We start from the raw sequence: 13,155 nt of genomic DNA on the forward strand, positions 1-13,155 counted from the left end.
GGCACTTGTACTATCATGATGACGAGTTCATAGAATTTAATGGTTCATCTGCAGGCTTCCGAAGTACTCACGGGATGCCTGATTCTGAAATGTGCTATATACGTGCGAGACATGTCTGTCAGGGGAAGAGGGAGATGTGCTCATAGATCCAGTAGGCCCAGAGATCTTTTGATCTTTGTACAAAGTTCGAGGTGCTCTTTTATAATTCCACTTACACTTAACAAAAGGTCATCGCCCGTCGTTTCACAGAAACCTGGTGCTGTTGATGTCACCGATTTTATGGAGAGAAAGTTACCAATTCTAAATTGTAGACGACTTGAAGCAAATTCATTTCCAACTCAAAAAAAAATGTCTATCGTTTTGTTGCCCATCGACACATACGCCATTGATACTATCTGAACATTCATATCTATTAAGCCTGGGAAGCTGTGTTCTGAGACCAATTGTACCAGTCAAGGAAGAAAGATGACTGGGGCTTGCTTTCGCGAAGCACCCAGCTCTCCCATGTTTTGGCATATACGCCAATAACATCTTTGATGTTGTCCTTGTCGGCGGCAAAGAGAGCCGACACAACGATAAGACTAGCCGCACTGCACGCCTTTGCGTATGCGTGTGCATTGTCCTGTCCAACAGCCTCGTGAATCTCGAGCAACACGCCTAGCAGACCATCCCGGTCGGCGATCTCGATCTTCTCGCGGTTGCTGCGTGCCTTCTTCAAGGCCTTCTGGTATTTGAGGACGATATCGCAAGCACGGGTAGCCAGAGCCTTTGTGCTGGTGGTGCGCATGAGATTGAGCAGGGGTGGCAGGAGAGGGAAGGCGAGGGGGCTGAGGGGCTCGTTGTTAACGTAGATGTCGAGAAGATCGAGGATGCGGTGTTTGAAGTTGACGACAGATTGCTTGGCCTCCTTCTTCTGCTTTTTGGAATCATTGGTTCGGTCTTGGATACGAGGCTTGATGGCCGCAGCAAGCTGCTCATCGATGGCGAACATCTCAGAGTCGGACATGTCGCCCTCGTCCTCTGAAGAGTTGGCCTCGACGTCCTTGTCTAAACGATGACTGTTGAGAATCTTCTCGAGAGCGTTGTCCAGGTCTTCAGGCTTATCGAACTCGCCCTTGTTCTTATCATCATCCTCCTCTTCTTCGTCATCATCCTCGTCGTCGTCCCCGCTCTCATCGTTTGCCTCGTTGATGTCGATAAACTCAACATCAGAGTCAATCTCGATATCTGAGTTATCCTCTTCGTCCCCGTCTGTTCCTTCTTCGTCCTCTTCATCCTCGTCAACCTCCATCTCGTCCTCTCCAGTGCTGAATAGCTCCTTTTGGCCCTTGGTGCTCTCGTTAGATGAAAGGGGTCCAGTCAGAAGCTCAAGGCCACCGGCTGAGATCTGAGGAGTGAAGGCATCGAAGACCTGCTTGGAGACCTCACGCATGAGAGATGAGGGTCGTGCAACAAAGGATAGTAGGATCTCAACAAGAAACTCCGATGTTCCAGCCTCACTCTCAGCGGACTTGCCCTTCTTGAGGCGGTCAGAGTATTGTGCAAGATCGTTGAGAACCTCCATAGCGTCAGGGTCCTCGTTGTATAGTTGGAAGACGGAAACAGCGTGAAGCATAGCCAGGGCCTGGTACAGACTCTTCTCATTATCATCTGAAGCCTTACGCTTAAGTAGTTTCTGCATTCTTGCTAGAGCATTTTGAACAGCCTCGCCAATCTCCTCTGACATAGCCACCGAGTCAGGGTCAATAGAAGACACTGCAAGGCATAGTGTGCCATAGTCTTCTGTTCTTCGGCTGACCTTGGCAAATGAAGACTCGAGGCGGGTTCGGCAAAGCTCCCGAATGCCCTCTGTCAAAGCATCTGCGGGGATGTGCTTAGGTTGAGAGTAGGCAAGTTGAGAAAGTTCTTGTAGGGCGGAGGAGAAGGCCTTTTGTTGGATCTTGCCAGAGGTAGCTGAAGCTGAAGCGTTGAGGGTCTTGGATAGATAGTCGACGTAGACTCGGAGTGTGGATGTGGCTTGTGCAGTCTCTTGCTGGCCGAGCGTGCTGATAGGTTTTTGGATAATCTTGATTACCTCTTGGCCAGTCTCCTCGGATATGTTCTGTAGGAGGCGGTCGATAGTCTTGGTGTTTGTTCGCTGATCGAAGTTATAGGCGCCGTTCTGGCCGAGCAGGCTCTTGAGGATGGGTACAAGTGTCGAAGGGTTGGCGGAAACGGTTGACTCGATTGTCTTCAGTGCCTTGGTGGCTGCTCGGTGCAGGTATCGGTCCTCCTTCGCGGCTTGGTTCATGAGGCAGAGAGAAAGGTTCTTGCTGAAAAGTGCCTCGAGGTGCAAAGGAAGAGTGGCAAGTCCCTCCAACATCTTCTGGAAAACCTGGAATCCCTTGAACTTCTGTCCGTCGGTGGCGCTCTTGGCAAATAGGGAGTCTTGTTGATGTTAGCTACTGATATACTGGAGAAAACACATTCAAACTTACCATCAACTACACGAGCCCAGAACTGTTGGAATTCTTCAGCCTTGGCCTCTCCCTCCTTGAGGTAATGTGCCAAAAGGATATCCCAGACAAAGTGCGATTGAGCAGTCCAGCTGGCCTGCTTGTTCTTCTGACCACGCTCGGGCTGGTCCTTGTCAAAGTCCTGAAAGCTCTCTCGAAGAACTGCAGCAAGATCGCCAAACGACTTCTTGGCAAGAGGATCACTCCAAGGCTTCACCTTGAGATCAGGGAATCGAGCGAGAGCAACAAGCCAGATAGCCACACCTTCGGGAGTCTTGGCCAGGTTGGCTTCCGCGATCCTCTCAAGGGTAGCCTTGGCCTGCTTCTGGTTCATCTGATCGATAGCTTCAACGATGGCCCAACCGCAGTGCGAGCGAAGCCAAACCTTCTTAGCCGCAAGCTTCAGAAGAAGATCCAGAACTGTGTTCCATCTCGAGATGTCGCGGAAGAGGATTCCAGCTTTCACGAAAGCACAAAGACCGAAGTACTGACCCCAGTAGTGGTCTCGTTCCTCCTGTCCAGGGATATTTCCAATGATCTGAATCTTCTCGGTCAAGATCTGGAGGACAGTATCGAAGTCGAGGTCCTCGTATGTCGACTCGGCGAGCGCTTTCTCTCCAAACAATTGCCCGAGAATGTCCGAGAGAACTAGGCTGAACCCAACGCGGGAGGCATTGCGGCCACTTGCGAGTCCACGAAACAGACGGCGATCGAGGTGTCGTCGCAGAATAGCACTGGAAACGCCCTCTCCGCCGTCGGGACCTAACAAGCTATGGACAACGCACTCGCCAGCCTTCAGACGGTCTTCGGGGTCTTCGCTACCCAGAAGCTCATAGAGATCGGCCTCTCTCTTTCGGTCTTCGCCAATTGGTGACTCGACGAAGAGAGCCTTCACTTGGGTCGGGTCGGCCTTGGTCTTAGTCGCGCCTGGGGTCTTTGTCTTGTTCTTCTTCGTTGAGGGTTCGGACTCGTTCTTTGTGCGCTTCTGGGGATTCTGTAGGCTGTTGGCGCCTTCCTTGGCACCGCGCTTTCGTTTACTACCCATTTTCGGATGTGTGGGTGTGATGGTTGATTGAGGCGCAAATTTACTTGGTTCTTCAGTCTTTTTGCGATAGCTACACTCTTTTGCAGAAAAATTACTGGGATTTGAGGTTCTGCCGAGTTTGACCGCCAAAAAGTTGCTGAACCCCACCAACTGACGTAGGTATCTGTCAACCTTGAAGATCTACGAGACGAATAATTCTACACGAGGAGATATGTATAATTGAAAACTCTTTGTGAGAGTGAGTCACAGCTGTGTTGGCGATAGTCACGGTTCAATGGATGTGAGCAACTTCAACTGAGATGAGTACAAGCTGTGTCTTGCCTGGAGAGGTCAATTTTAAAGTTGACAACACCCTACCACGATACCAAAATCCATATGTGATGATTGTTCTTCCAAGCCCATTATGAGTCACTTGAAGTTCATGAGTCAATTGGAGAGTAATGGATAATCTCAAGGAAAGGTTGTGGCCTCAATCCTCTCGGTGAGTTAGATACTAAGCTTCGATATTTTGGACTACCCTATGCCTGTATCACGACTTGATGCAGTTCGTGAACAGGGCAATGGGCACAACCAAGACCAACATGTCAATCCGGAGCCTCAAATTTGACTTCAATAATTATTCAATAGTAATAAACCACTATCAGCAGATAGTGCCTGAGCGGAATGCCCGATAGTGAACATGATCTTGATTTAGGAGACGGCATGAGGTTGTCTATGAGAAGCAATAGCGAAGCATTGTTCAAGCCAGATATGACTACTTGGTTGGGATAATTGATGGTTACTTATCAATAGGAGTTTTGCCACGTTCAGGAGGATGTTAATTCCATTGATTATAGGTGTCTTGTTCCCCTTAATTACATGGCAAAGTTGCAAAAGAAAAGTCACGACAGTGCACTTGTATCAACCAACAACGAAACCCCCCTTAAGATCCATCATAGGAGTCATGACAAGTATCAGCATTCGTACATGGTGATAATTATCAAATGTCAGTTTTTTCAAGTCACGCCTTGTATCGTCGCTCTTGGCTTTGCTACTTAGTATTAGTATTACCCCGTGCTGGGATGAGCTCCTATTGCGGAGTTTGGCATGTGCGTTTCTGTCCTGTCCCTGAGTTTTGACGTTGTACTTGAGTCGCAAAAAAGTCACTAATACGCTGTTAACCAGCAACCGCTCTGCTTTAACGTTTTCCCGATAAAAAGTTTTGACATATAATTTCCGTTGTTCGGTCCTTCGCTGCGGAGCCTCTGGGGTCTTGGGTACTGTACAGTATACCCGATACCGATACCCTCAAGGACAAGACGCCTTGACTAACTTGGGGTCTTTTTCCAGTCCAGTCAGGAGATGGTCAACCAGATCTAGCATGGAAGTTGACGCATGAACGCTGAGGGCTGAGTGATGGCTTGTATGGATGTTACATCCGCGGCTGTGGAGGCCCTGCAAGTTTCACTGACAGGTTACTGAGTTGAGGTGAGTTACTACAGTGATTGTGATTGCGCAAGGTTGATAGATATAAGCTCTAGCCAGAATCAGATATCGTCGTCCAATCCCCATCATTGCGTATCCAACCCTGTTCAATTCGAGACGTTGTTTCGAACAGAGATTGCTTTTATCGGGCTAGAGTTTCGCTTATTACAGAACACAGAACGTTTACGGAAGCTGTAGGACCCTAGGGCGAATAAGCTAAATTTGATCATGACTACCGAGAGATGTCGTGATGCTGGGCGGTCAATGGAAATGTTTACTTTTGACCAGAGAGTTGATGGTTGTTGTGGAGACGAAATCGTGAATTTCCATCTATCCATTATCGTTGCTTCCATGGATGTACTATGTAACACTTGTGCTTGCACAGCACAGTACAGCACAGCATGAGGCTCAAATGATGGAGAGTCAGAGTCAGTCAGACAGAAAGGAGTGTAACACACCAAGACCAAGATCCATGCTCCATACTGTAGTAATAGCACCACCCAACTAACGACTTCTCTTACTCGCCACCACAACGCATTGAATACAGTCTATCCTGTGTTGCGAATAGCTGCGTCGAATAGTTGACGATCACGCCCACTCAGAAATATTGCGATGCCCACATCGTCTGGAAAAATTCTTTGCGCTTGTCGTTATCCGCGACGAAGCTAACGTTTGGTTTCGACTGGACCCTGAATTGAGTATGGACTCTTTTAGTAGGAGACTACCCCAGCTACCCTGGATTTAGTATGAAACCCGCTCACGAGGTGCGCATCTCGACTCTCATCTCACCAGACAACCAAGGAGCTTGGATCTCTTTTTGCCGTAGAAACAGAAAATCTCGTGACTTTGATAGTCCCAGTCACGGGGCATCGATTTCTCATGAGCCGCTATAGTCGTTGTCGCCTCGTCCCAGGATTCAGACCTTGTCAGTTGCTCCCTTACCTGAGGCTTGGAGTCTCAGTCCAAGTCGGGCGGGAGCTTGGACTTTGTGGTCTTTTTCACATCTCATTTCCGCCTTTCCGTCACGGCCGTGCTGATGGGAAGGGCGAGCTGCAAGCTCAGTGCGTAACACACTATTCGACGTGTTCATCCGTTGGTACGACCCCGGGGACCATGTTTGTGCTCAAGCCTCAAGGGAGGGAAGGGAAGGGAAACACAGACCCTAGGAGAGTTAGCAGAAACAATCGATATAGATGATCCAAACGTGCGGTCAGCATGTCAAGCATAACATTATATCGTGTGTACAAGACAGACCATGATATGATCATATGTGCAACATTGTGCTGTCATATGTTCGAGGCTCTGCTGGTGACATGGAATGCTGGCTGTTTAAGATATCGTCTTATGCTACGTATTCCATTTAAGAGTTAAATAGAAACAAGCAAGACGATGTCGTAATTGAACACGAGTGACGTGTAAAAGAAAGCTTGGATAAATGACCAGATAGTTGGAAGCTGTGGTATGCGGTATCCCGTCATAGCAAGGCATATAAATTAATGCTGCTATGTCTAAGTGTAAGTCTAAGTCAAAAGGTTTGTTCCATTACAGCCTCACTCGACCAGCGTAACCAACAACCCAGTTCCGGGAAATGAGTTTCTTGACATGCACAAGTACGTATTATAGAGAACCAGGCTAGGGAACTGATAGGGAACTGCCAAAATGAAGATTGGCCGATGCGCGTGCTAAGTTAGTTGCTTCACGCGTAGATCGCCAGAGCAACAGTTTGCTCTAGGATCGGATTGACTGGGGAGAGCCTAGAGACTGGGCTGGGTTCAGAAGCGACAAGGACAGGCCAGACGAAGATGGAGTCGGTAAAGCCGGAAGAGAAGAGAGACAAGAGTTAATTGCCTCTTTAAAAAAGTAAAGACATGTCCAAGTTGGTATAGTATTATCGCCAAGTGACACCAAAAGGGAGACGAGGCGTTGAGAAAAGATTTAACCACTTTTTTTTACTCCATCCGACACGTCGTCACCGGCAAAGAAAAGAAGAAAAAGGATCGTAGATTTGATACTTGCCTTTATTAGAGTAGAGCCTCTTTCTTGACCCTCCGCAATCCCGGCAGTGTGGGCCAACTAATAAGAGTAAGTAGGGAGTTGAAGACAAGAGTTAAAGTAAGGAGAAGGAGGGCACGTGATACAGCATAACGAACGACATGTTATGTAGAAATTGTTATACTAAAGTATAACGGGCGTGCATTTCGATTGTGGATTCTGTATAAAAATAATAAAAAATAAAGAAGCTATGTCAAGGATGAATTAAGTTGAGTTGAAGAATGGACGTTATGCTTGATGCATATCCATAATTAATTAATCCACAGAAGCCTTCCAGAACAACCCACTAGAGTCTGATGACATTAACTGCTGGCAGGTTTATGGTCTGATAGAACTCAGGAAGTTATGATGTAAAGAAGCATTGATTATTTAGATCTGATTCAATCTTAAGAGAGTTCGATGGTCAATCGTCATTCTTAAAATAGTATCTCGCCTTCATCTTCATCTAGTACCGGCAATCGAACGGCCGTTGCGATCAGTTCAAGATTGACAACTCATAGCCAATTTCGATTCCGGAATGCTATCTCTGAGTAAGTGTCAATCTGGGAACAAAGCACATGGTAAGTGAGAATGAAAGTGACGACATGAAAGATCTTTCTAAAATATTGGTTGATGCATCGATATCAATTTGATATCTTCAATGCCATGGATTGAAGACCCACCTATTAAACGCGAGATCTGTTCACGTGAGCCCGCGTTAGAGATCCACAGAATAAGAAGCACGACAGTCGCGACACGCTTAACCCATTTGTTTACTTTGGGGCGGGTGCCAATTTATTACCCCACGAATTAGGAAGACTTCTCGTTTCTATCTTTTGCCCCGGTCAATTCTCTAACAAGAATCCTGCGCATACAAGCATGGCATCACATCACACCATCACATTCTTTGGGGCAAAGTCTCAAGTATGATTACCCCCCATTCGACAGTCAGGAGACGTTTCGCGCTGAGAATTACCGGTACAGGGCAACGGATACAGAGCCTGGCCCTTGAGAGAGTCAAGGGATGGAGGGGTGAATGAGGTGTGAATGACTGACTGACGTGGTGGAGCTCAACTCGTGGTCCATCCCGCATTAGGATGGTCTAAGACAAGCTGGAGCTGACGAACAGCAGGCCACTAAAGACAGCGATTGGTCCCTTCTGATAAATTAGTTTTAGGTACATGTAGGTTAGCTGCAGCTCACTTTTCTGGCGTCCAGTCCAGTGGAACCCTCGCCATGCCGCAGAAGCGAAGTAGTGCAGCTGCAGCTGCAGCTATTAGTGTTCGTCTCTGTAGAAACAGAGTAAACATCAAGTCAGAGATAAGAAGATTCTGCTCATCGATAGCTAAAAAGTCCAAGTCGCGTCTAGGCCTTTGCATGGCTGCGGGTTATTGAAAGTTTGTGACGCACGACTTGCCCACCTTGAGGAGACACGAGCAACACGAGCACAAGGCAAGGAATGCCAATGTCAAGCAAGGCCAATTCTTACGGCCATGGATTCAATTGAGGCTTATTCCAGCGGCAGTACGTGCGCCCGTCAGGTAGGCACCGTAATAATCGGACCTTGAGCTCCCCTGTGAACGGGTTCCCGTTCGTGTAAACGTTGCGCTTCATGCCAGGTTATAATATAAAACAGAGGGAAAAACCCTGGTGCGATGACGATGTTTTAATAAGGAGAAAGACGGCCGTGGCCAAGAATGACGTCGAATCTTAGACGGTGCCAGAAGGGGAGATCGGGATTTAAGGTCGTGGATCGACGATACGGCCAGCATCTTGGGAGGATTGGGCCGTGTCCTGATTCAATGTCAGGCAAGGAAGTCCCAGTGAGTATCAAAAGAAAATACAGGGAGTTTTTGACAGTGACAGTTACAGCACAGGCTGTCTAGTCAGGTCCATACTATGAATTCCCGCTGTCAAAAGACAGCCATAAACTCAATGCAAGTTTGCTACCGGCAATACGAACCTGATTTTCAGCTGTTATTATTATTGATTGTTTGTTGATCCTCAAGAAATACACTTTTCTTTTTCCAAGAATAGGAAAAATCCCCGAAAACTGAATCAATACTTGGCCGAGACGCAGTGAAATCGAGATTGGCGATCTTGAATTGGGTTGAAGAGAAGACACAAACCTGCCACTGTTCTTTCTTGGTAATGTACCGACCGCTAGGGCCGATCAAAGGCAGTTGAGAGACGGGCTGAAAAAACAGATAGCGTGTTGTAGTGTGGTCTTGTACCTGTAGTGTCTCGTCATCGAAATATCGCTAACAGCACGCCATTGAGACCAACTCTACATAGCTCGACCCTGGACCAAAGCTTCTGGAGAACCAACGAACTCATTCATCGTTGACGGACATTCTACCCGTCTGTCCGCGCAAGCTAAGACGTCTCAATCCAAGGAAGTGAGGCAGGAAATAATAACGATTTACATATCAACTCCACCTCGGACGATGGAGACAGTTCGTAACCGTTACAGTCCGGTACGGGTATTTCAGGTGGCTCGGGATGAGGTGGAAGAATACGGACATATCTAGCAATTCTTGGTTTCATATCTTAACAGCCTTATAGAAGAGGACGACAAATGGTCTGATATGATGGAGAACTAGCTCTTGAAACTTGGAGATTCGTGTACAGAAACTGGATGTTTCTGTTTCCGATCCTGATGGATGATATGTTGATACGACTCTGACCAGGATCTCTCTGTCACAAGGTACAGTGAGCCGCTGCACTTGCCAGGCACGAGCAATGCAGTGTATTTAGTTAATGCATGCAAGGCAGGCCAATGCAATGCGCAAGCGAAGCGATGCAACCGAGCGACGTGCTGATGTGGGTTCGGTCAGTCAGACATTCAGTCAAGTCGAGTCGAGTCAGAGTGAGGTTGAAACTGGGAAGACAGCTCATTACCAAAAACGGTTCAAAGTAAACAATTCAGGCGCGTCAGAGGGAGAAAAAACGCGGTCTTGACGGTTGGAGCTAACGTTGGTTCGTTGCTGATGTTTTGTTACCAAGATTTTTGGTGTTTCTTCCCACACCATCAGATCATGATAAGAACATCACAGCGACAGTCAGAGTTACTCTTTTTCTCCTGCAGTTAATTATAAACCAAGAAAAGATAAGATTGATATCCCACACTACCGTTGTCACTCAAAAAAGATCACGGCAATTGTCTTCGAAACTCCAGTTCTTTTCCTTCTCAAAGCCCCGCCTAGGGCTACTCGACTCCGTAGATGCGACCACAAGACCCTCATCGACAGGGAGGGACCCTTGTAAACCTTGAAGAGGTTGCTGCAGTGTCAGCGACAATAGCATCAGCTTGGCAGCGGAGGCAGTGCTTGGGAGTGACGCCTACAACGGACTAGGAGATATCGCATCAGTGCTTTTTGTTTCGAGAGGAGGGGAAAAAAAGAAGACTAGGCTAAGAGTGAGTCAAGCGGTTACCGGCAATTGTAGTATCCCAGTAGTTCAACCTTGAGTCGAAGACTGGTCTTCTTTGTCTCTGTCTTGTGGCTTGATAAGATCGTACCAGCAAAAGTCAATTCTCGATTGTCTGTTAGATCAACATGTCTAAGAAGAGGGGTAATATAAGTATAAATAAAACTATATCTAAAAGGAACAAACAAGACGCCAGACAGACAAAGAGAGACTGAAAGCCCCTCCCTCTCAGAATAGTGACTGACTCTGCTGTGTGCCGCCCCCAAAGAAACAAAGACGGGCGATCATCCCGCTGAGGACCACTACAGTATCATAGCGTTCGGAGTTTTGAATGCCGAGGGAAGGTCTTTACTCGAGAATAGAATCCTTTTGCGTACGATAATGGATCGATCGTGATACACTATAGACAGACACTCGCAGTCTGTAGACAAGCAAGGCAAGGCTGTGAACAAGGATGATAATGCGGAGTATTGGTAAACAGGTTAACGAGTTCCTTCGTCATATGGCGCTCCAGCCTTGTCATTGGACGAGTCCAGCCCTCGAATGGGTGCTGTGCAGTCTGACTTTGAGTGTTAGGAGGGGAAACTGAACTGAATTGCTGACCTTGGCGTCGGACACCCCGCAGACTATCACTGTTACTATCACTGATATTGTTTTGTTATTCCCCATCTCGGTAGGTAGCATTCTAACCCATGGCGCAGGTTTGCCAGGACTAGACTATTGTTAGAGAATGCTGTCGATCGACCGACCGACCTCTATATTCAAAACTATACCCGGGAACGAAACGCCTCCCGCAGGAATTCAAGGGTCTGGTCCCTAGCCAGCCGACTCTCTCACGATTCTTTGTTGCTCGCTATACGAGGGCTTGGGCTTACAGTATTAGCGATAGAAAAGGTTTCACTCGGTGGCTTTACATTCCTGACTGGCATGTGCACGTGGGAATAACCATTGTCGAAAAGAGTCAAATGCCAGCCATGGAAAGTCTGGAAGGCCGTTTTCAGATCTATAGCGGCTGGGAGAGAATTGCTTCTGATATGGTTCTAATGATTGGTTGTCATATCCGATATCTACTAACTTGGATTGTAGAGGTTGCCTCTAATCTGATGATCTACGAACCGCTTGAACCTTTTTTGATCAAAAATGGCAATGCAGAATTCGATGATCCATCTAACCAGCTGAGTGAGAATGCGTACGGGTACCTGACATTCTTTGTTTGCTGTAGGTATGTAGCATCATGTAAGTGTTTACAGCACAGCTCGATAGCCATGACATGCGAAGCGAAGCGAACCGCTATCCAGGAAGCTCAGCTGCCGCAAAGCAGCATGAACTGGAGCATTGATCTTTTTTTCTTGTACGCACGCCCCTCCTCGGTTACTGTCCATTCACTCGAGTTCCTTTGTCGCTTGTCACCAGCTGCTCCAATATGGACACTAGCATCGGACTAGACATGGGTTGGATCTTGCTTCTGACCCAACAACGCTGCGTAAATTGAAAATCGTAACGTAACCTTGCACAAACCGAACAATGCCTTGCATTGCAGCATCAGGAACCATATGTCATCTTCCGTTTCTGTGGTATTGAGGGCACTGTAGATGCTGTATATCTGATTGTTGGTAACTCAATCACGGTAACTCTTCAAAGAATGCGGATATCAATCCTCAAAAAGTCCAGACTGCTCCATTGACACTGATTCTTCTGAATCGTCAATTCGTCACTCTCATTCGTTGTGCTGACTGTGGAACCGCTGTGTTTCTGAACCAGGGCCCTAGTCGGAGTGCGACTGTCTCACGACCAGAAAGAGGACCCTGAATTTTTCCCTTTCCCTTTCAGAGGGGAACATGAACAGGGCTCCATCCTTCGAACTTGTGAGCAGATGTTGTTTTGTTGTTGTTGCTGAGAACAACACGAGCTTAACCATTGTCCTGGATTCTCCGTGGTCTTCCATGCAGGGACATGCTCTTCAGGAACCGGGGGTCGAGACCTTCAAGAGGCGTCACTCTCATGAGCTTTTTCAGCCGACGCCGGCGGCTTCAGAGTTGAGGAACCGCAAAGAGACCAGGGAACAAGGGCCCATAACTGACGACGACGACTGGGGGAGACTGGGGCAACCCAACCGAGAGTCGCCGAGGTTCAACTTATACATACGTACTAAGCTAAGCTGAGCAGAAAGCTGTTGGAGAATAAAGAAGAATAACTTACAGAACGGCATAAGCTTAGACCAGGCATTGAAACGGCGAGGCAAGCGGGCAAGGCTAGTCGATGGTCGGATATCAAAATGTTCAGTGCTTTAGACGCTGGAAATCAACTCGACCGGGGTCTAGAAGAACTGTTACAGATGAGGCAGTTTAGTCTTCCAAACAACAGAGAACCGGTTTTGGCGCTTCGCGGTTAAACAGTAACTTGGCCCAGACCCCAGCTGGGTTAACGTCATTGCTCAGAAGCGTCCCTGGACTGTGGTTCAATGAGTATCGTATCGTATCAATCAGCTTCAGCTCGAGCTCGAGCTCCATTGTTTAGTTTAGATCACTCCCCAGGTTATGGTTATACGTACTGTACAGCTAGCTATAGCTATAGCTATCAAAGCACGGCTGATGGCGTTCATGGGAAATGCCTGTCCCCGGTTCCAAAATTGTTGTATGCTATTCCCAGGGTAGAACAAAGATCCGACACCAAAAAAAAAAAAGGGAGGCG

At 47.5% G+C, this 13,155-nt stretch overlaps 1 protein-coding gene across 1 annotated transcript; it reads right to left on the reverse strand.

Annotated features, from left to right (window-relative positions):
• Window positions 1-412: 412 nt before the first annotated feature.
• FIESC28_02643 (uncharacterized protein) lies at window positions 413-3,540 on the reverse strand (the record flags this gene model as incomplete). The annotated part of the gene is made up of 2 exons (XM_031156792.1): window positions 413-2,427; window positions 2,478-3,540. 2 exons carry the CDS (start codon window positions 3,538-3,540, stop codon window positions 413-415), a joined length of 3,078 nt encoding a protein of 1,025 aa, XP_031019184.1.
• Between the last annotated feature and the right edge of the window lie 9,615 nt (window positions 3,541-13,155).

Source organism: Fusarium coffeatum, assembly GCF_003316985.1.
Source record: "Fusarium coffeatum strain FIESC_28 chromosome Unknown BRIP53273_contig_56, whole genome shotgun sequence".
In the NCBI taxonomy this organism is placed as follows: domain Eukaryota; kingdom Fungi; phylum Ascomycota; class Sordariomycetes; order Hypocreales; family Nectriaceae; genus Fusarium; species Fusarium coffeatum.